The 23,787-nt window shown below is 38.6% G+C and overlaps 1 protein-coding gene across 3 annotated transcripts in view; it reads right to left on the reverse strand.

Moving 5' to 3' along the window:
- CPNE4 (copine 4) overlaps positions 1–23,787 on the reverse strand; it is a 224,586-nt gene that overhangs the window by 7,565 nt on the left and 193,234 nt on the right. For all 3 annotated transcript variants that reach the window (XM_072925796.1, XM_012571621.5, XM_030265082.4), the window contains 3 exons: positions 14,961–15,015; positions 5,955–6,006; positions 1,767–1,900 (listed from right to left, as the gene is read on the reverse strand). In XM_072925796.1, coding sequence (XP_072781897.1) covers positions 1,767–1,900; positions 5,955–6,006; positions 14,961–15,015 — 241 coding nt within the window. The remainder of the gene's footprint in view (positions 1–1,766; positions 1,901–5,954; positions 6,007–14,960; positions 15,016–23,787) is intronic.

The following is a 23,787-nucleotide window of genomic DNA, read 5'->3' on the forward strand; positions in this document are numbered from 1 at the left end:
ATCTCCAAAGCCCACTGAACTGGGATCATGAGCTATGACATATCTTCACTTGGTAATGGTGAAGAGTGGCCCTTACTTGGATCCTTTATTAATTGTTGGGCAGCTGGAGTAATTTATAAGAAATTTATAGTGCATTAATAGGAAAAATGAATAAATCATAGAATTTGGTCATTTTGCATGAGCGATACCAACACACTAAACATTCATAATATTTATGTATATACAGGGGTATAAACTCAAAGTGTTCCTATCTTCTTGTCCTGCCACAAATAAAACAAAACAGGCAGGGAGAAAACTTCATCTTGAACATTCATACTATAAATTGTTTTTCAGATAGAAAGAGGGAAACTTAGGTATAGAATGAAGGAACTTATTCAGTAAGGCATATTAGATCAGAAACAGCACTGGAAATAGAGTGAGCCACTTTATAGGACCTTAACCCACCTTTAGGATTAGGTGGGTATGGAAATTCAAACATAGCAATTCCCCATTTTAGGACTGGGATCCTAAATACTATCAAGGTTCTGCAAACAACAGTGGAATCACAGAAGAATAGAATGGTTTGAATTGGAAGGGACCTTAAAGATCATCTAGGCTGAACAGATGATGAAGCAGGGACATGTTCCGCTAGACCAGGCTGCTCACAGCTCCATCCAGCCTGTCCTTGAACACTTCCAGGGGTGGGGTAGTCTTAGCTTTTCCAGGCAACCTGTTCCAGTGCCTCACCACTCTCACAGCAGAGTTTTTTTCTACTACCTAAAGTTTCCCCCTTTCAGTTTGAAGCCATTACCCTTCATTCTGTCACTGCATGCTCTTGTAAATATCAGTCACAAGACCAGACTCGTGAACAGAAATATTTCGTAACTGCTGGCCTAATAGGACTTAAAAAAGACCCAGCACATGAAGAAATCTTAGAGAAGGCTCTAGGCCAGGTGATGAGGCAAATGCCAATGCACAGCTCTATTCTGTTCTGTTTAGGCACTTTTCATGCTGCAGTACAGTGTCTCTCTTACATCCTTTAGTCCTTTACAGCACTGCTCTTGTACATGGCTCAGATCTACTAACTCACATATTCCCTCCATTTCTCTTGCTCTCCCTTTCTCCCATTCTGTCTTCAAGGTAGGATCAAAATAAATTTAATGCATCTCAAGGGTGTACATTTAAAATGTTATTTATATGTAAGTCTTTTAGCCCAAGAAATCTGTCCTGGGGTTTTTATCAGGTGCAGGCTAACAGAGTTGTCTTCCAATTTCTGAAAGGCACAAATTACTTAATCATTAATAACAAGCTGAAAACTGTATCCTTACAATTTTCAAATGAAGAGTTGGAAAAGTTCCCTAGGTGTATTAGAAAAAAAATTAGTACAGCCTGAGCCCGAGACATGAAATTGGGTACTCTGAGTAGGGAATAACTTGAATTCACCTCCTGGTACAACCAAGACTTTTAGGGCTTCAGTGCTCAATTTTTTTAACTTTAGTAGTGCCATTTCTATTTCCATAGTGAAGAACTGGGTATGCTACAATGAAACAGCCCTAAAAGCTGTTTTAGGAGTAGGTCAGTGGGAAGGAGTTTAAAGATGCGACAATCCAAGCTAGAAAGACTGGATACACTGTTCCAGCTGACACAGGTTTAAGCTACCTTCTGTGAAGGCAGTTAATAAAAACTGCAAAGGCACAATCTGCATTAAAAGGCCTTGTTTTGATGGCCTACAAGAGATCCATCACAAGGCAAGAAAAAAATGCAAACACAGCTTTTTTTTCCCTTACCGAGGCCTCCTTGGTGTTGGTCTCCTCTGATGCAGATTTTGCCACTTTCTGGATGATGGGAGCAATGTTTGTCGGTCCGTACAGCTGCAGCTTGGGAAGGCAACTCTGATAAGCTTCCACAACACCTTGTATTCCTGGCATGAAAAAAACAAAAACAAACAAACAAACAAACAAAAAAGAAAAATAAATGTGGAGCACGTTGCCAATGTCAGGCTTCTTCAAAATGTAAATGAAAGGTGAGTTCTTAATGAACAAATCAAAAATACTACATGATAAGCAAGGACTAGCAACTTCAGATAATTTGCAGGAATCTGTCTCTAGCTGCCTTGAAATTTGTCCTTTGTACTTATGCCCTAAAGCTGTTAAGGAATTCAAAACATCTTTTCACTCTCCTGTGCTAAGAAAATAATTTTTTCAGGGTTAATTTGCATAATCACTCACTGGTTGAATTTGACTATGACCAAAAGCTGTGAAACCCTGGAAGAAACAGCAGGATGCTTTGCAGCCTGCAGAAAAATGGCTTTAGCTGAGAGATTTTGATAGAGAACTAGCTATTTTTGGCTTTTTCATTTCAGGATATATAGTCAGACCAGGGAGCAAAGACTTCTTTGCTCACACACTTGACAGATCACAGAATGGAAATTGATATTTTCAATCATTGAGAAGAAGGATTTCTTGAAGTGATGCACATTAGCCTACCCATTCAGAACTTCCAGCTTACCAGACCTAAAGGATTAGAGGTCTAATGTTGGAAAGAAGGCAATAGACTGAAAAGCTCTGCAAAGGATGCTGAAGAATGAAATGGCTTTGGTAAGATCCTAAGCCAGTTTTAATTTGCAAGGAGACTCGCTCACACTTGAGATATTTTACCCAACCATATTTACAGGATAGATGAGTGCAGACTTACTACTAACACATGACAGGGAGTTGCAATTGTGTTTTACAATGACACACATACACTCCTATGAAAAAGTGGTGGAGAACAGTTTTCTCTCTTTAGAGATAGCCACAGATATATTTTTCCATTGCAGTGCCAACAAACAAAAGAACTTGCTCCAATTATAGGTGTGATTGGCTGAAATGTAAAGTAGTGTTACAAAATGCCCCTGGGTAATTCCAGCGACTAAATTACATATTGCAAAACTGATCTTTTTTGAACTCCCAGTTTTAAACTTGCTAAGGATTTTGTTTCATATACTTAATGATGTTGCATGAAGGCCTCATAAATCTTCCCTAAGATGATGACAAGGTACACTATACTTTTCTTCTTATGCAGTAAAATAATGTAAGATAAATCTTACTCCCTGCATTCCACAGAGATTTAGTGTTGTTCACGTCAGAAAGTTGCTCTCATCTTAGAAAGAGACATGTTCTAGAAACATAATTTCTTGTTTGCTTTCTCAGATTAATATATTTTAGAAATATCTACTGTCCACCCAATCCCAACTCAACAGGATATGTGAGTGGATTACTTTTTAGCTTGATGTTCCTGTACTCCTTTATCTTAGGCATGTGTGCATTTTTTTTCACAACTGAACTCTTTATATTTTGTTTGGAACCCACTTTCAGCATCTCCAATGAAATACAGCATATGCATACATATATGAGTTTAAGACAAATGTGTAGACACACTCATGTAGACTAGAGGTTTTTCCCTACTTTCTTCCTCAGATAATAAACTAAGTAGGAATTATAAGATTATAAAAGCAATATACTATAAATATACTAAATATATACTATAAATACTAAAATATTCAAGAATGGAAATGGTAACAAGTGAGTATATCCATATTTTATGAATTCCAGTGCTCTTAATCTCAATATACAGTCCCTGTATGTAGAGTGATGTTTCACACTACCTTGTGCCAGCAAAAGCTCTGCTTCCACAGAGAAAAGGATTTCATTGCTCAAAGGCAAAATAGACACATACTTTTTATATCGCATCCAACCGCTGTTTCTTTGTTTAAAAGATATTTTTAAGCAATTAACAAGATTGCTTGTTAATTGCTTAACAAGATATTCTTAAGTAATTTTACTTTATTTTCTGGCAAGTATGCTAGATATTACAAGGTAAAATAGTGTAATCACTAAGCACTTTATGTCCTTCTCACTGTTGCATCCTTTCTCCACATGACTTGCTGATGTTACTGCTCCCTGTGACACCTAATACAGTGAAAGCATCTAGAAAACATCACAGAACAAACAAGCACCCATGACAGGCATGAGACACACATCACAGATGAGCAAGCTACAGCAGAGGATTGAACAATAAATTTTCTGGTTTGTCTCCTCTTCTTGCTTTCACCTAGATGGATATTATTTTAAAAGGTATTCTTTAAGACAAACAAGTGCTTTTAATATCTTGCAGATACAGATGCAAACACTGCAAAATTTCTTCCCTGGCATTCTTTCATGCTGCAATGACTTTTTTTATGTTTTCTTAGGCTTAAACTCCTTTCAGGTGCTAGGCTAACTTATCTGATAATTGAGTCTTATTCCAAGATACAAATAAAGTTTAAATTATTAAGTGACATAAGCCAAGCTTCATAGAGCAGCTCCTTCCTGGTTTTTACCCCCTTTCATTTCCGTTGTTACATTTAGTTTTGCACACAGAGTGTGGTTTGGATAGTAAATCCCTTGCTTACAGAGGGTTTGTCTGTCCAAACTCTGCTGCTGGCACCAACTAGATGTGGCAGCCTTTTCAATCAATAAAAATCATTATATAACAATGCCAGTGTGAGAAAAGAATTAACCTCGAACTCAAAAGAAGCAGCAAGGGTGGAGGATAAAAAAAAGTGTTCTTTGCATGGATTGATAGAGCTTTTGTCTGTAGTTTGCAGAGGGTCACAAATATCCTGCAGTTAGATTGAGAAACAAAGCTCAATTTGAACACTACATGCATAAATATGTTATCACCTAATGCTGACCACTGATAACTGTTATAATGATATATTATTAAATATCATGGTCCAGATGGAATTCTGAGCTCTCTTTTGCTTCCCCACCTCATCCCCACACTGAAGTCTCAGCATCAAGCTGGCTTACAAGCTTACAGGCACTTCTAGATGCATACATGTAACTTATGCTTCTTTCAACTCCTTAAAAGCAATGTAAAAAGCTGTGTGATCACATCAGGCAGCTGTAGGACTCATGTCCAATTGCATTTCAATCATATGACCTGCAAAGGCTGGGGCAGTCAAACAATTCAAGTGCAACAACAAAGCAGGAATGCCCACTGAACCAAAAACAGGTCTTGCATTTAAGATGCATGAACTCCAAATTCTTTTAATGTCTCTTTCTCTTGAATTGCTTGTCCTGTCTTCTTTTCCTCACTTCATTTCTCTGCATCTCAAAAGAAAGCCACTAATAAGCCTGAGAAAGGCTAAAAAGAGCAGCTAGAAAATTTGAACAGGAAGAGCATTTTGAAATATCCAGTTCAGTACTTGGATGGAAGCAGAAGGATAAGGGAGAATAACAACCTGTGGGTTTTAGACAGCAATGATCACCCGAGCAAAACTCTTTCCTGTTACTGGGTTTAGAGGTCATTTTCCTGTTATTGTCTTTTACAAAATGTGTATATTGTGGTAGGAGATTTTAAAAAGAGAGCATCAATCACTGTAGATCTCACTTGCAAATACAAGACATAGATCTGCTACATAAATCTGGCCTCTGATTACCAAGGATTAATGACTGTTGATAGAACTACCTTGTAGTCTCCTGCTGTATTTGCTCTCAGGAAAGTCGATTTCTTCTACCACAATAGTAATCATCTTCTTCCCTGCCACTGACTTGCAGCAGGCTATAGGTCTGGTCAAAGAACAGGCTCTAAACTGAGGGAATTTTTGATCATAGAGGTTCACAGCCTGCTTTTTTATATACTGTCCTTCTGAGCAGCACAACCTACGGTGTTGAGGTAGCTGAAGATTTAAAATTAATCTAGTTCTCAGAAATGCAAATGATTCCAAGAAGCTCAAGTGCTGAATGTCCACCTACTCTTCAGGAAATTATTGTATGGCACTTTCCAAGATTTCTAAAGTTAAGCTCAATAGTTTAGAGCCTGTCAGGTCCCCAAATCCTAGCTGCCCTCTTTAATAAAACCACTTTGAATAATACTCAGGTGATGCAATAAAAAAACACATATTTTGTACACAGCAAAACTAAGGCAGTCTGTCCTACTGTGAGCATTACCTGCACATTCTGGGTTGTCTTCATTGAAATTGATTGCAAAGTCATGAGAGACCTACAGATAAATGGAAAGAAAAGAAGACTGTTGTCAGAAAAATTATTCCAAGAAGACTTGTGGTTAAACACTATTGACATTTCTTCTGTGGTAAACTGGAGACTTTCAAGCTTTCAGCCATTAAGTGTGAAATACAGTCCCAGCTGGAGCTCCCTGCAGAACCAAAGTAGCAAAACTGGAATCAAACTTGTCAATAACAACAACAAAACAAAACAACACGAAGAAAACCCACCCAAATACATTAAAAAATCATATAAATATGGTGTCAGGATTGGGCTATCAATGCTGGGCACAGAAGAGGAATCTGTTGCTGAGGCCATTTAATGCCAGCTCTCCCTAGCTCAGCATCTCAGACTGCAGAAGGGAGAAGGCAGTTTGTGATACAGTTGTGACTGCAGAAACTCAGCTCACTTATGCATCCTGACCTTCTGAGTGAACAGTTCCTCATCTGAAGCCAAGGAGTACTGGGAAAGTAATTCTACAGAGAAATCAAGGATCCACTGTGCAATAGTAGTGTAAGAAGTATAAGGAGTCTAAGTTGGTTAAAATGTTAGAGTATTCTGGGGGGTAATAAATAATAATAAAAAATTCCTGAAGACTCTTGGTTTTCCTTGCATGTGGTGAATATTCCAATCTCTCTCTCTGTCTCTCAATCTAGCATTACATCCTACAGAGCTATTTTTTTTTCTAAGAATTCAGCATGAATACAACAAAGTAGCTGATTTTCTAATGAAACAAAATATTTTGTCTTTGGTACCCTAGGAAGATAATACAAGACTTTTACATGCTCAAATAATGCTAGGCACTGTAAGTCTCCAGTTCCAGAATTCCTCTTTAAGGTTTATTCTTTCCTGCATTTTTCTTTTTCAGATTCCTTTTTACTTTGTTTGATCACTGAAAAGTCTTGATTCCTTTTAATCTCTTTGGGTCTGAAGCCCAGCCTCTTAATTTTGTTTGTCTTAATTTTTCTTGAATGAAAAAGCTCAGGTTTTGTCTCACAATGCATAATGTGTGAATATACATAAATGTTTATATACATATATTTTTATATGTATATATATTTGACTTGCAAAAAGTGGCTGTGAGTTTCACAGGTATTTTGCATAATTTAAAGTTGAATTTAGGTGTGTCATCCCAGATTTAATAAGGCATTTATATAACTGTAATTATACACATTTAAAGCTTTATAGATCTCTGTAGGATCTTCAAAAGTGCCAATAGTCCTAGTGATATGGAAAGAAACCTCCTGTACAATGGAACCAGAATTATTTGCAGAAAGAGATTTATTTGTTGGATGTTGCTGTTTCATTTGCTAGTTTAGATGTCTTGACAGCAGGGTATGGAAATTGGTCTATGACTAAGGGTCCCATACATCAAATATGTGACTGCAGAGAAGCTTCTGTGAAAGTGGTATAAGTTGGCTAATTACTGCCAAAGAGAGTTCTCCATAGAGCAATGGAATTTCCCCATCATGTGCTAGTCTTGCTTACCACAGTGATGCCTGCCATTATTAAAAGGTTAAATAAAGCAGTACTTCTACCATGATGGGAAAGGACTGAAGCAAAACCTCACTGAGAAGTCTGCAGTTGCCTCAGCCCAGCCAGGAATTCAGCATGACTACACCAAGCATCAGTCTTAGAGAGGGTTTTACATGGTCCATTCAGTCTATCCTACTTGGCCATGGAAGATAATGGAGGAAGTCACTATTTCTGTTCCTCACTGAGCAGCACAGAAGATCAGGGCTTCCAGATACACTTCAGAGGTTCTCCAGAGCCCTTCTGCCTGGCTGCTCTGGATGTGTCTCAGAGCACTTTGCCCAGCTGGTATCTGCCAGTCTCATGACCAGCTGCAGGCCAAAGGTAATTGCATCTGTCAAGAACTGTTATGGGAGTTTTCACTCATTGATATTTTTTGTTGTTGTTCATTAGCCTTTCTCTTTCCTTTAGGGTTTCTGTATTTTGCATTAACTGTGCTAGAAAAACAAGAAGGATGGCAATGCATGTTTATGTATTGCAGACTGATTCTTCCAACACTACACCTCTTCAGTGATTTTATTTCTTTATTCCAAATGCATTTGAAATTATACCTAAAGGAAAACAAAAATCTCTTGAAAATATATGAATACAGTATTTTAATCTCACATGCAAGCATAGTTTGGATGCTTTTGTTGCCATACCTCTTCCAGAATCACATAAAGCAAACAATTTATCTGGTTCAGAGCTATGGCACCCAGGCTATTATTTAATAGACAACAGGTCAGGCAAATAAGGAAAGCCCAAGTCTAGTCAGTGTGCACTATGATCCAAAAATAATACTGTCTGAGGATTTGCTGCCATCCTCCTAAAGCAAACGGCCCTCGAACATTGTCATCCTGATTCACAGAGCAGTGTTAAAATGTATCCTAAAGGCAGCACAGCAAACACAATGAATGTGCAGAAGCATTGGCTTGTTTCCTATCCTCTTTGAGTAATATATCACAACTTAAACAAGATTTAAGTATAATGTGAAGAAGAGAAATTCTTTGAGCAGCACAGTGATGGTTCACAAATAGGAAATCATCACTCAAGGCAAGGCAACAGCAGATATTTTTTAAGCAGAGCTTCTCCAAATGCTCAGAACTCATCCCCCACTCTATTAAGCAAAGCCAAGTATGCTTCAGCCTGCTCCTTTGCTGTCTTTCTTGTAGTGGCCAGAACTCAAGAGTGTCTACACCAGCAGAGACTTCAGACTTGTACCACATACTGAAGGCCTTACTAAACTTGGGCTGCTACCTAGTAGGACTCCATATAAAGCTCATTCATGTCAAAATGTGGTTTGGATCAGACATTAAATGCTTTTGCTTTCCAAACAGGGCAAGGTGATGAATTTCCCTCCTTTTTTTTTTTTTTTTTTTTTTTTTTTAATTTTTCTAATTAAACATGCAAGTGTTTTGTGACTGAAGGGCAACCCATGCTGATGACAGAGAACCAAAAGCTGGTATAATCAATGCCATCTTTCTGATACTGAATGACACAGCCTTGAATGACTGATTATCCCAGAACTGATAAACTAATGAAAAAAGGAGGCAAAAGTTTGAATAGCTAAGATGCCGAAGACTGAGAAATTCTCAGGGGAAACAAGAAGGCACTGGGCTGTTCAGAAGCAGGTATGTTTGTATAATTTACTAGGGTGCTTTGTATTGTGCATTGATCATTTCTAGTCAGGAAACCCTGGAATGTGTCAAGCCACACAAATACAGAATGCTGTATCACATCAGTACCTGGAACAGAGAATTTTGCCAAGAACTGCAGACCATGGTCTGTGGTGGAAGTCAGCCTCACATTAAGGAATGTCCTCACAAAACCCTGAGTGCTTTGTGACTGGACTAAGTTTTTGTAACCCTGGACTAAGTTTCAAATATGAAGCTGACCCTCTGCTCAGCCCTCCTCTCTTAACATCAATCCATAAAATCAATCCATAAAAGGGAAGGAGAAAGAAATGGCATGCTGAGGTGATTACATGGGATCAGTCTGGTGTTACTTGGGCTGCTGCACAGAACTGCACTAAAAGCCTGTAGCTAAAGACATTCACTTGCACTTGTATTAATCTTTCCCTCTGCAGGGCTCCAGATACATTCTTTAGCCGATACCATTATGGATGTGGCATTATTAAACTACAGGAACTTCCTACACCAGGAATATACTATTTCACAGGTAATTCCTTCAAGGTTTTAACAAGCAAATTAACTATCTCTACCATACATTATGATACAGATTACAGTGACATTTCTGAGGATATGACAATTAAATAAACAGTACAGAATATTTTTGCTAAAACAGGTTATAGAAATGTTGTGTTTTTACAACTGTACAGTGCCTCCTCCACTGTCTGTACATATACAGTGACAAACACCTGCAGTTTTCCACCAATGTGATGGCACCCATAAGACTCTCGTAAGAATCGTAATAATATTTCCAAATGCTTATGGCCACTTTTGTAAAAAGTGAAAAATCACATTGATTTAACATAGCAGGTAACTTATTTCCCTCATATTGGGATGCGATTAAATTCATCCTCATGGTATGGCCCTTGCTAAAAATATTTCTAATTTAGGCTTAAAGGAAAGGAGAATTTCCTAGTTGATGAGAATTTTTGAGATTTATTAAAAATATATTTTATGAATTCAGATAGAAAACTCAAATCACAAAGAAAAATCCTACATTGGAATCTGAAAAATAATAAATCTTCCAACATTGATAAAGCAAATTGCTGGAAAGCTTTTGAACTGTGCGAAGGCATTTTATTTAAGTTTCATTGAAACTTGTTATTCTAGTTTTACCTACACATTTTTTAAACCCCTGTAACTGAATTTCCATTTTTTAAAGTAAGAAGCTATGGGTTTTATTTTCAAATGCTGATTATGGATTCCTGAATTCTGAAAATTAATAATCCTTTTTTCCCCCCTCTCTAGATTGTTGAATTCATTGAAATTAACCTTCATGTCCCAAACAGCTCCAGCTTTTCTCTATGGTGATAGTACTAGGACTCTTTGACAAACAACCTGACAAATTCAGATTTTAGGAATGCTTTCTCAATAATTTAAATAGAGATTGTGAAAAATCCATGAACAATAGATGCATACAAGTGTAAATGCCAAAATGCACCATGTTGGACAATTATCTGTGAATAAATTGAACGCTATTAAACTACTGTCATTCAGAAAACTAAATATGAAATGCCTGCATATTTTGCAAAAGCTTAAGACACTAATGAATTTCAAGTATTTTTAGTCAAAAGCTATTATTTTCAGAACGCTCATTAATCAAATAGCTTGGGAGCTGGAAAACTTGTGTTTCTCGCTAAGATACATTATACATACTTCTCTTTGGCAAAGCTGGGCCATTTATTTCCCTTTATACTTCATTTTTGTACATGCTTCCCAAGTTTCCATGTCTAAATTCAACTTGCATGGATAAGGAGACTAATTCTGTTTTGTCCCTTGGTCTGCTACACATCCACACATCCTTTTTTTTTTTTTCTTTTTTTTTCTTTTTTTTTTTTGTCTTTTTTTTTCAGGTTTGCATTTATTTTAGCCATCAATCTCCTGAAAAGTGCAGGAATCATAAAGACCACAGCACTTCTCAAGTTCCTCACCTGTCCAACAAACCAGTGCAGGTTAGGGTTGTAAAGATGGTGCACTGTGTCTGTCACTGCAGTGAGTTTGTCTCCAGCACATATTCACGCCAAAAGCAGGGAAGGAAGCTTTCACTAAAAATACAGAAATAACCAGAACTATCTTAAAACAAACTGCAAGTTGCTAGTACCTATTTGGGTGTCAGCTGCAATTCTCCTTTAGGAAACAGGCCTTCATTAATGGCAATCCACCTGTCACGGGGCTGACACAATTTGAACTTGCTTTTCATTTTAACAATAAGTTTTGTGCTGCTGTGTGGTTTTTCATCTCCTTTGAGTCCTGCCTGCTAAGAAGTCAGTGTGTGTGGTTTGCTTTCTTTCCTCCACTGTGAGCTTTCACAGCTGAGTCCATATTATCTACCACCTCTTCACTTTACATCAGACTTCTCAGATGCTCCCTTTCATTGCAAAAAAACCCCAAAAACCAAAACCACCAGAAAAAAAAACCAAAACAAAACCCAAACTAAACAACATTCTGGAAGTTTTGTATGTTAGATACCCACAAGGGAAATATTTCTCTCAGAGGTTTACTTTGAACAAGGAGCAGAGTGATGTGAGATCTTGGTGGAAGAAGGTCATTATTGTTGAATATTAGATGAAAGATCTCTAGACTGATGAAGAATGATATATATGGTATGTCTTGCTTCCTTCACTTCCACAGATTCCTTATGCCACTAAGAAACTGCTGGTTTTCTACTAACAGTTGAAGTGTGTCATTTGGAGATGAGCTGAGGGAAAATAAAGTCAACACAACATAGCAGTGTGCTCTTGAAATGGAAATTCTGTAGAAAACATATATAAAAACAAGATTTAAAGGGGTAGAACATCAAAAGATTTATGAAGAGCCTGCAGAGAAAGACACTGACATAGTTGAGGAAGGAAGCTATGTTACTTAGGTTGAATGGGAGTTCCATGGTTACTTAGGAACCCTTGGCAGTGGGAGTAATTTCTTCCATAGCCCAAGAAATTTGCTGTCTACTGAAAGAAATAAAAGACCAGATGCTGGAATGCAGAGACCAACATCCTATGAGCAGATTAGATCACTTCATTAGGACTGAAGGCTTGAAAACAGACACTCTAAATTAATGTGAAGCTGATTTATCCACATGATGGGGTCAGAACTTAGAAGTTCTCATAATGATTCAACCTAAATTTGAAGATGTAAAATTGTTACAGTAGTGGTACTGCTCTCCTTTAGTAAAACAAATGTATGGTATGTATGACCTGTAATACCTGTGACTGAAAACATGAAAAGATCATTTGAGATCTGCACTGTTGCTGTAATGTCTAGCATGCTGCCATATTTTTGCAACAGGAAATAAGAAGTTAAGGGAGAAACTTGGGAGCTCTATTTTCTTACAGTCTCTGTTACTCTAAATATTATCTGTTGCTTTGATGTTTCCTATGCATCTTTGCTTTGTTTCACATCAAAAACTAGTCATTGTTGGCTTTGAATTAACTTTATACCAATGTAGACTAAATTACTGAAGAGATTACAGGTTTACCTAATCATGCATCATGATGAAGGTGACTATTCACTCTTGAAGGACATATCTTTCAATTCAGAAGTGCAGTCAAAGCCAAGCAGGGACCCAAAAGTATTGATATCAAGTTTATTTTAGGAAGCCAGATACTTTTATGGGCTGTGTGGAGCATCACAGGGAGGGACTGAACAATGGCACAGATGACTGTTAACTCCTCATGCAGCTCCAGCTGGGATGTGCCCATGACAGACACCAAGCTGACTATTGGTCCCCATCTGTGGCACAGAAGAGTTAGTCCCCTGCAACGTGGTTCTTGTTGTCTTCAAAGTTTTATTATGTTTGTGAGCTGATGTCATGTCATTTTGTCTTTGTCACTTTCTGACACAAGTTTCCAGAGCAGAAATTAAAGATGTTGTTCTGGCCTTGACCTGCATCTCTATTTGCTTTGGGACTTCTTTTATTTAGTCACACATACGTAATCCACAAGCAAGCAGCCCCATACTTCTGAAGTTTACTCTTCCTGAACTCTGCAAAATCTGAAGGTTCTGAGTCACATTCATTTTCTTGCTTTGAGAAGTTAGCAACAGACAGACTGTTCAGGAGAGCTCATGCTACAGGATAAGAGTCTTCACTCATGCATGGACTACTAAATTCAATGTAAGTCTCTGAGTTTCTTAAGGGCATTTGTCAGGAAATTATCCAAACACTAATTTTGCCAAAGTGGAAAATCAACTGGTGTTGGTGATTGCAAGAACAATTGGTTACACAGACTCCTGAAGTTACTTTCTGGCAAGACATCTGTTTTCCAGCTAGCACTTGAAATGTGGTCTCACAATCAGGTGAGAAGGATGATGCTGGAATCTAACAAAACTGGTATGTTGTCATTAGGCTTATGTGACCTGAAGCATCAGTGCTACCAGCTGATTATTTTGGCTGAGAAGAGCAGCTTTGTGCTGGGATCTTTATCTCTCACCAGGAAACCATTGCAGCTGACACAGTAACACCTTCCTTCAAGCACTCCTTAGATAAGGATGGCTCTCTATGACTGGAAAAGTTGTAAATTTTCCCACATGCACCGGTGGTCACCTCACAGATGATGGAACAACCAGGCCCTGACACATCACCTTAAATAACAGTGATGGTTGTCAGCTGCTGCAGTTGGAATAAACATACAACAGACACAGATGTTCTGAGCTCGTAATACCACATTAAAATGTATATCAAAGCTCTGAAAGCCATCTCTGACTTTGGAAAGCACTAACACTGGTGTTACCCTTGAGGAACAAAGCAAGTCAAAACACCTTGCCACATCTTGCCAGACACAGGCAAGCTGAGAAAGCAATGTTGTTAAAACCTTAGACATCTGTTTGCATGACATGTATCAAATTTGCTGTACATCGCTACTGTTATTCTTCTGCAGGTATCAAACCTACAAGCTGTGAGGAACACACTGGTGCATTTTTTTTCATCTGCTGATTCATGCCTTACAAGGCTAATGCACACAATCCCTCTCAGAAATTCTTACCTGGCTTGTTCACTTCCCTACCTTAGCTACAGCCCAAAGACACAACCCAGAGCAGGGCACACAGGGACACTGGATGAAGTCTGCATGATTAGATGCTAATACTTCTCCTTTCCAGATAGTATCTGAGTTGCAGAGTGCCCACCTAGATTTTGGTTACTTATCTATGCAGAACTACTCTTCTGCCCACACAACCTCTGTAAAACAAAGGATTTTAATTTCTACTTATTTCTTATTGGGCCTTTCTCTGTTGGATGCTCCTTCATTTACTTCACTGTCTTCACTCCAAGCCTACCAGATGGCATATTTATGATCACATTTGCAGCATCACTCCCTTTTTGTTTGTTTGTTTTTGTTTGTTTTGTTTATAAATACCTCTTCTCTCTATCAGGCTACGTGCTCTTGAACTTCTCTTCCTGGTATTGACTGTGTCCACCATGACACAAAAATTTGCCACAGAGCAAAATTCCTTTCAAGTCTTTATTTTCAGGAAGATGTTTAACAAGGGATGCTCAAAACATCATTTCTCCTCTTAGCATCCACTAACAAAGCTTTTCCAATACCATAAAATATTTTGGGTGTTGTCAAACAATTATTTTAAGTCTAGCCCTGCCTGATTTCTGGTTTCAGTGAGGTATCACTGGGAGAGAAAACCAGATGGAAGAAAACAAGCAGAGGAACTGTTCCTATCTGCCGCTGCCTTGCCTTTCACCATTTCTCCCTTATTTTGTGCCTCATACCTCAAGGAAATTAGAAAATTATACTTAGGCACCTACTTTGTATTCTGGGGGTATTCTTGCTCCAAATCCAAAGGCTGGAAACATTTTGTCACTGGAAAAGAATGAAAAAAACAAAGTAAGAGTACCCACAGATAAATATAATTACAATAAACATTTATTCCTCTGTATGCATTAATGAGAAATGCAAAGCAGCACAATAGCACAGAAATGTCTTTTAAGTCAAGTGATGTCAGACTGGAAAGGTACTGGATTGAAGTAGGGTTGGGTGCTGAACACAGATTGGGTGTTATGGCAGATTTTTCAGGTGAGCTCCTAGTATTTTTGGGCAGTTAAAATCACTTGGAGAAGACTGGGAGATCAGGATGCCTTGTACTTCTCGCACAAATGCAATTATCAGTCTGTATAACCCACACTTTTGCATTACCTGGCTGAAGCAAGAGAGTTTGTTGACTGAACAACAAACTCTCTTGTTGTTGCCTGTAACAACATTTATTTCATATAAATATGGATGTGCTCCCCCAGTTCAGAAAATGGGTCTAGTGAAGATATGACTCACATTAAAAGTGTTTACAAATTTGGGTTCTTACAGTTTTCCAGTTGCTCAAGAGGGAATTCCTAAAATATCTGAAAGGGGCAGTTTCATGCTCCCAAACCTACAGGTTCTGTAAAGCTTTCCACCTGCATCTTTAGCAGTTCCTCTAAAACATGAGATTATTTTAATTAGGCGTAGATTGGCTGATAACCCGCAAAAATGCCTTGGCATGGTCAGTTAGTTTTCAGACACTACAGTGAGGTTATTCTACCCAGTTAAATTTGCAAGAGAAAAAATACCTGATTCAGAGAACCTGGAAACTTCAAGGCTGTTAATACCCTTTCAGAAATGCAATAATGTCTCACACAGCCCACATGCTGTCAAGCTGCCTCTTCCCAGATGGCAAAGTGGAAAACAACAAGCTGCAAGGAATGTCTTGTCCCTGAGTCAGCAAAGCACTTGATCGTACACTTGAGGTTAACAATTCACTCAAACATATGCTTAATTCCAGACATATCCTGAAGTCTCACGGATGTCACTGAACTGTACTCCAGTCCTCTGATGAATCAGACTAAGTTTACCCTTGTCTATTTACAGGGTTTCACGGCCCTTGGAAAAGCTGCGTTCCAACTACCATGACTGGAACTTTTAAAAATTCCCAGGAGAGGCCAGCAGCTTCAATATTTTTGGTATAGTTCAAGAGATGGCCACTCCAAGTATCAACTGAATAATTCACATCCCAGATACACTCCAAGAAGATAACCATTAAACCATTAACCCATTAAAGCAGCTCGGTTCTTTTGTCTGGCATAGGCTGTTAAAGGCACCATGATATTTCTGATATAACCTAAAGAAAAACTTAAAGCAGAACTGTGTCCCCTCTGCTGCATAAATCTTGGGAGCACAGTTCTGTGTACCATATGTTATACCATGTGACAATGGATCTTGGAAAGGAAGACTAACATCATTTGCATGGTAATGAAACATCTTTTTCCCAAGAGACTTCAGAAACGAAGTAGCTGCTGACATTTGATGCTAACCACCTGCTGATAGCATTCTCTTTGATTAAACACTTCTGGAAGTGGGAAAGCCCTTACTAATGGATGCAGGGAATTCAGGCACACACTTTGAGAGCAAGAAATAAGAAACCATTAGAAAAGAATCCGAGGGGGAAAAAATATCTTGTTTTACATCAATGATTAATTGATGGCTGGATTAGAAAATCAAACTCTGTGGGGGTGCAGCTAATTGATTTGGGGCAAGAACAAACTAAGACTAAAAAAGAATTTTACTTAGAATTTTACTTAGGTTGAACATAAGTGTTTAAGTTCAATGTTGGTAGCAGTTATACAACTGGGAGATACCTGAATCCATCCAGTGCCTGAATTCTACTGCAGTGTTTCTGGAGTGTAAGTAAGTGTAGGCACTCTTGTATCTACAGCTCCATCTTCTGCTCTGCAGCAATTCAGAGACAGCAATAAGTCATTCCTCCAGCAGCCTGAATTCTCCTTCTGGTGGAAAGACTCACACATTCCCAGTCACACAGTGGCACAGCCCCCACTGTTATTCTCCACCCAGAATACCTTACCTCCACGGTCAGGACACTTGTCTGTATGTTTGAATCTCCCACAACTCCTTTTTGAGTAAGTGCAACCATTACATTGTGAAAGAATGAAGCAGGATCATGTACCCCCTCAGGATGGGGTTCCATATGGCTGTTTTTAGAGGGAAGTACATGAACACTAAGAGAGGAGGGGTGTCCTGGGGTCTTCTGTTCTTAGTACTTTCTGTTGTCTCAGCCAGAATAGCTCCACACTCTCATTAGGTAACCAGAATTTAGGTCCATACCTCTGGTAATCTAAGTTGCTAGGACCAATAAATTAACTCTCATGTGCTATTGGAGCTTGATTTTTAAGGTAAGAAGGGAAACTTTTGACACTCATGACATCCCTTGCATAAAAAAGATCATCATGTCATCCCCTGACACACCTCAAAAATTGCCGCTGATAGCTTTCAGAATAAAGATAAAATTTAAATGTATGGAATACTTTTCCTTCTATCACACAAAACAAAGTGTTTAGCTAATAAAAAGGTCTCACTCTTTAGTTAGTAAGCAGTTTAATGGCTCAGTGGTTTTTTTACTATATAACCCCCTCTAGTCTTCCCATCCACCCTTGACTTGATCATATGAGAAACAAATCCAACAGCTGAGCCTGCTGCCCTCATTCTGCTCGTCCTGCACTACTGAGGCACAGCAGGGAAAAGGTGACCCAGAAGGGCAGACAAGAACTCTCTCACTCCCAGGATAGTCCTTTTATGGTGTGACAGAGCTGCTCTAAAAGACCCAGGGCTATCAGGGCAGCATGCAGAAGAAAACAGAGCAGCTTCCCAGCTTCAGGAAGCTATGTCAAGGGTTAGGCCATCCAGGGACTTAAACCACAGTCAGAAAAAGAAAAGAAGGTTTTCTCCTGCCTCAGGGGTGAATCACACGCATCAGAGACTCCAGCCCTGTTTCCCAGCCTGGCATTTCAGTAGGAAAGGGATCTGCTCTAATGGCTTTTCTTTGTAATTTAAACTCATTTGAAAGAAGAAAAGTGAGAACCAGTTTTCTTTTTCTTCATAGTGCTTGCTCAGACATTTGGGTGTTGTTTATAGCAGGAAATAGGCCTGTGACCCTGGCTGAAGCAATGGGACATAGCCACAGACATGATCTGTGAGCACCCTCACTGGTGCAGCACTGGCTCCTGCCAACCAGCACCCCCGGAGAATTCCCAGGGACAGTGCTGGGTCTGATGCTTTAGACCAAACCTCAGGGTTTTGGCTTTTGTATTTTTCAGAGTCTGTGCTGCTTTGGTGTGTAGTTCTGAGCTTCATGTTGGGGGATGTTAAGCTCTCTTTGCAGAGTGGGTAGACAAAGCAATTCCTTTTCTAGCTGGGGACCAAGGACAACCAATCCAAATCTCAATCCAAGAGCATAAACAACAGTGGAATGAAGAGAGAAAAACAAGAAAGATGGGACTTCATAATCTAAAGCTATAACCGGATACAATTAACTCCAATATGCAAATGGACCAGAACTTATGAAAGTGAGAGACCTTGTGACCTGTTGTCCATTTTGTGACCATTTTGGGTTCATCTTGGGTGTAGCCCTCACTGGGTTCTTCTACTGCCCAAGGTGTATCCATTGAGGCCTTTTAATAAATACCGACTTTATTCTTTAACTCTGTCCAGCCTCTGTTCTAGGTCAGCCTTCACAAGGCATCAGGTCCAGCTGTGACTGACACTGCTTCCAAATGCAGTTTGGGCATCACCAGTTTGTGCCGGGAGGAAGAAAGCTGGACATGAGCAGTGTCATGTTCTTGGCCTCAGTTAACCTCAGGACCTTTGACTTGTCTAAAGATGGCCAGAGTGTCCTTGGCACATAAAAGGAAACTGCCTGCACTGTTCTGCTGAAGGCAGATTGATAAAGAGAAAGGATGGGAGAGAAACATGCAACTGGAAAAAAACCCTGAAACTTACAGAATCGAGTAAAAAAAAGACTGTGACTTGGCAGAATGTTTACAAAATTACTCTGTCACATTTACTTCACCTTTTATATTTTCTTTGTTTTGCATAGGTTCCCTTGAAAATTTAAATGTGGCATAACTTTCAAACAGCTGAAGTACTTGACATGAAGATAAAAAAAGCAAAAGCATCAGACTCTGAATTTTATACCCGGTTATTTAAGGACCATGAGTCGTCATGCAAGCATAGATGTATATGACTTCTGATACTTTTTCAGTCAAACATGCATATATTACTGAAAGATACCCAAGACTGAGCAGATCTATGTTATACCCTGAAAGAAAAATCAGGAAGAGGGTTCAGGTTCAGTGTTCATATTGATCAATGTAAATTAATGCTCACAGAAATTAATTGTCAGGGCTCCAAGACTGCAGTCTTCTGAACAGAAACACAACCAGTTAGAAAAAAAAGTTTGTCAGTAACCTCATAGCAGAGATTATAACACATAGAAGAAAATACTATCTGAAAATATCCCATATTGTCCTTTTGGGACATTGCTCAGTATAAAATACCTATCTTTCAAGCTATCTACTGGAAGCAGAGCAAGAGCAATGACAAATCAAAACACTAACAGGGGCAGAGAGAAGAGAGATATCAGTGAGCTGTACTGCACCTACAGGAAAAGAGATGAATAGAAGTAATACACAGTTTTGTAAATTGGTAGAAGTGATACAGATAATGATCCTGTTTTCTATTTCACTAGGAAGCCTAGTGCTACTGGAAGGAAAGAAATATGCCTATTATAAAGAGACAAAATAAAGGACATTTCAAAATCCTGTCTCATTAACCACTGGTGCCTTCTGACATGGAGTATGATTGAAACCAAGGTATTACATTTATTCTGAAAAGGATTTGCTATTCCTATTAATGAGATGAAGGTAGGTAAAATTAATTAGTCAGACATTAAAGACATTTTGCAGCCTCCACAGAAGCCTCAGGACAGACAACGCTTGAGCTATTCAGCAGTGCAGGAATACCTGTATTCAAAAAGGTCATCAGGACTATGCTGTCTGAAAATCAGCTGTTTTTAAAGACTGTGAAATTTGGAATCTGGGTTCTTAATTGTATGGAGAAAAAAGGCCTATGCCATTCTGTATTAATTCTGAATTTATTAATTTGGAAAGATTAACTCCTAGCTATCCACTTACACAACTTGTTCAGGACTGATTTTATTGGCTCCCATTAAAGCCCCTTGGTATGTAGCTATAGATGTCCTTAAGTTAATTCAATGCAGCATTTGTATGGATGCTACTTTACTGATCTTGGAGACCATCAGCATGAAAACCTGCTCACTTTATGCTAAAGCAACACAGTAGGACACACAGTACTAATGATGCAGTGAGTGGGGGGAAGAAAAAACACGGAGTGAGGAGCAAGAAAAAGTAAGAGCTCACTTTTAGTGGAGACAAATAAGAAAATTAAAAGCATAAACTGGATGCTTTCCAATTTCACTGTTCTCAAAATCTAGCTAGGCGGTACAAACATGGTGGGATTTTAGATTTTTGCTCTTCAGGTATTCCAATCTTTTCCTTATTCGACCTTGCTAAATATGAGCATGTAATCTCAGAAATACCTGAGAATCTGAAATTTACAGTTTGCAAGGAGAATGCCAGACTAGTATCCCTGGATATTAAGCTGTCACTTGTAATTTTGGTCTTAGGTCAGATCAGAACTACCAGGGAGATATTTTAAAAGCATTGTAGGCAGAAAAATCAATTATTATGCCTTTCATTTTCAATTCCAGTCTTAAAAGAATAAACTGTGGATCCTCTCTGCTTGACATACCTTTTTCATTATGAAATCAGATAATTTTCCTCTGTTAGTACGAAATTTCAAATTGACAAAATTAAAAAGGGAGGTGTGTTACACATGTAATTGAAAAAAGTGTGAATGTGAGGAGAGAAAGAAGGAGGGGAAAAGGGCACAGAAAGAGGAAGGGGGAGAACAGCTCAGAAAAGGTAAAGGAAAAGATAGAAGAGAAAACAGCAAACACCACAAACAAAATAGAGCGATCTCTAAACTCAATTAAAATTGTAATCTTTCATGTTCAGGGAGTGAACAGGAAGACTACGAGCTGAATTGTTTCTTTTCTAAAGCATATGAATGAATCATGTTTCTGAGTATATTATTTAGTACTTATCTGACAAGGGCTTGATGCCAGTAAATTCTGAATCACAACAGCTTACAGGGATTAACAGTAGTTCCAGAGAAAATGCAGAAATAATTTGAAATATTTAAACATTCTCAGCTCCCGCTTTGCAAGCAGAGCTGGGCAAATAAAGGACATGATCTGGCATGGGGATTGGAACTCAATGATCCTTTAAGTCCCTTGCAACCCAAGCCATTCCACGATTCTATGATCAAATAGGGCTAAATAAAACCATTTCAGTTGAAGGAACCAGAGTCCATCCATTTCACCACTTGCAGTCTTGCACCTGTGCTCCTCCAGGATGCAGAGCCAGGCTGTGGTCCAGCTCTCAGCCTGCCCCAGTCAGATTCAGAAAGACCCCAGGAGTTCAGCAGTAGCAGTGTTTTCATTCACTGACCTGGATTCTTCCCTAAGGGACTGCTCCTCTGTCACCCATTTTCACTGTGTGGTTATGTCTGGTTTGATACAACCACATCCCTGGTTTTAGCCAGGTTACTCTGTGTTGCATCAAGCTTGCTATGTGACTAACACAGCTTGGTGTTCAGTCCATAATGCACAGTGATTTCCAGTGGAGTGGCAAAGATGATTATCATACATCTTGGTCACAAAAGAGGTCTGGGAGCATGCAAATAAATGGTAAATCACTGCAACAGTACATCATTGTCTGGGCTGTCACAGAGATGCTACATCGTTGGGTGCAAAATCCTGACATTAAAATTCACTCATTATCTTTTATTATAGGTCTCAGGCACCTTAGGGGAGCTGGAATCTGCTGAATACTGAGAAATACATGCTGTCATGTAATTGTGTTTCAAAAATATGAAGCAAGGCCTGTCTCACCTGAGGGAGAAATAGTTAATGAAGCAGGGGAATACAAATTCCCTGAAGCTAACCACCAAAAGGCATCAACTCATTAAATAACTAACAAAGCCAAATCCAAGTACAATGGATTTAAACTTCCCCTTGTTAACATTAAAAGAATTGCAAAAGAATCTCTGCAGGGTAAAAATATCAAGTAAATGCAGAAATTCCTAGGCTGGGGAATACACAGAGAAAAAAAACTCACTAGAGCTTTCGGGAGGAGCAGGTTAAGCAAAAGGAAATGGCAGCAAGATCTATCACTTGCTAGAAGGATAGACTAATAAAATAACATACTCAGGAAGGTGAGACAAAATGTCAAGCTTCCCTGCAAGATAACAAATAAATTGCAATGACCTGATTTATGCCTACATGAATGACCCAATTCAGTAAAATGCATCTTGAAAAAGAAACGAGGCTCTGCATCTGGGAATAAACTAGGAAAGCAGATGCTGCAAGAGGCTACAATGAGTTGTCCTTAACTTCTCAAACTAGGCAGTTTTCAGATAGTCTTTTAAGTTTTCAGACTGTCTTTTAAAACAGTATTTTAAGGGATTGGCATATGTCTCTAAACCTTCCAAAACACTAACTCTATATATAGTGATTTGGTTTATCTGTGGGATTACGTATAGAAAACTGTATCATCACTGAAAAGGTAATTCTCACACAAACTGTAATCTCAGATGTTTAAAATCTGACATGTCTTGAAGGCAACACTGCAGGCAGGAGGCTGAATTCCATCACTAAGGTACAGGTTGTGAAGAACCACAGACTGAACAGTGATGGGGCCCTGCCCTCCTGAACCACAAGTGTGGCTTTCAGTGAGTACTGCACTAGGCAACCACAAGAACAAAAGATTTGCCACCACATATGCACATAATTTTGTCGTTTTTTACAAATTACATTGAAAAGGGTTGGTAAAAGGTCTTGCTCTGCAACAAATTTATATCAGAAAATATCTGTCCATAAAGGGTGTGCTGGGAAGAGGCGATAACAGGACTGCATTGGCATATACATATACATATATATATATATATATATATATATATATATACAGAGAGATGCTGGGAGAGGAATTTCTCATCAAATGCTCTCAAGGTACAAATGAACTTTCTAGAATGAGCAGGATAAAACCTTTATAGAGATGATACAGTGACTTAAAGTGATGAAATTATGTAATTTTACTAAAATTGAAATAAAATTAAGTCAAAATGAAGAACAGCAACAAAATAAGTTAGAGAAATACCATAATTGAAGTGTTCTGGTGACTACACACATTCAGCTAGGCATCACTGAATATGCAGGAGGAAATGGGCTACTATCTTCTGTCCATCTGATAATTTGGGATCTCTGACCAAGGTCAATTTCACAGTAATTTGGAGGTGATACAAAGATAATAAATGCAACTTAATTCACAAGAATTGTCTAGCTTTAACTGAGAGCAATTGGACACATAAACCTGTCAAGGTCAACTCAGGCATGGTGTTCATTTACCCCACAGATTGGTTTCCAAATGTGAATAATTCTCAGCTATGCCCCACTATAATGGAGTCGATGACTAAACTAGTTATGTCCTTAACAATGAGGAAAGTAACGCTTTTGAAATTGTGGAAATGATTGCACTGACTAAAGGTGCACTAGGTAAGTATTAAATGGCATCAGTGAAAATGACAACAGCAATTGCTCCTTTAATTATGTGTATTTCTTATTGTTTACACAAATGTCTAGTTTCTACAGCAGTAGGTGAAATGCAATTTTTG

Source organism: Taeniopygia guttata, chromosome 2 (assembly GCF_048771995.1).
Source record: "Taeniopygia guttata chromosome 2, bTaeGut7.mat, whole genome shotgun sequence".
Classification (NCBI taxonomy): domain Eukaryota; kingdom Metazoa; phylum Chordata; class Aves; order Passeriformes; family Estrildidae; genus Taeniopygia; species Taeniopygia guttata.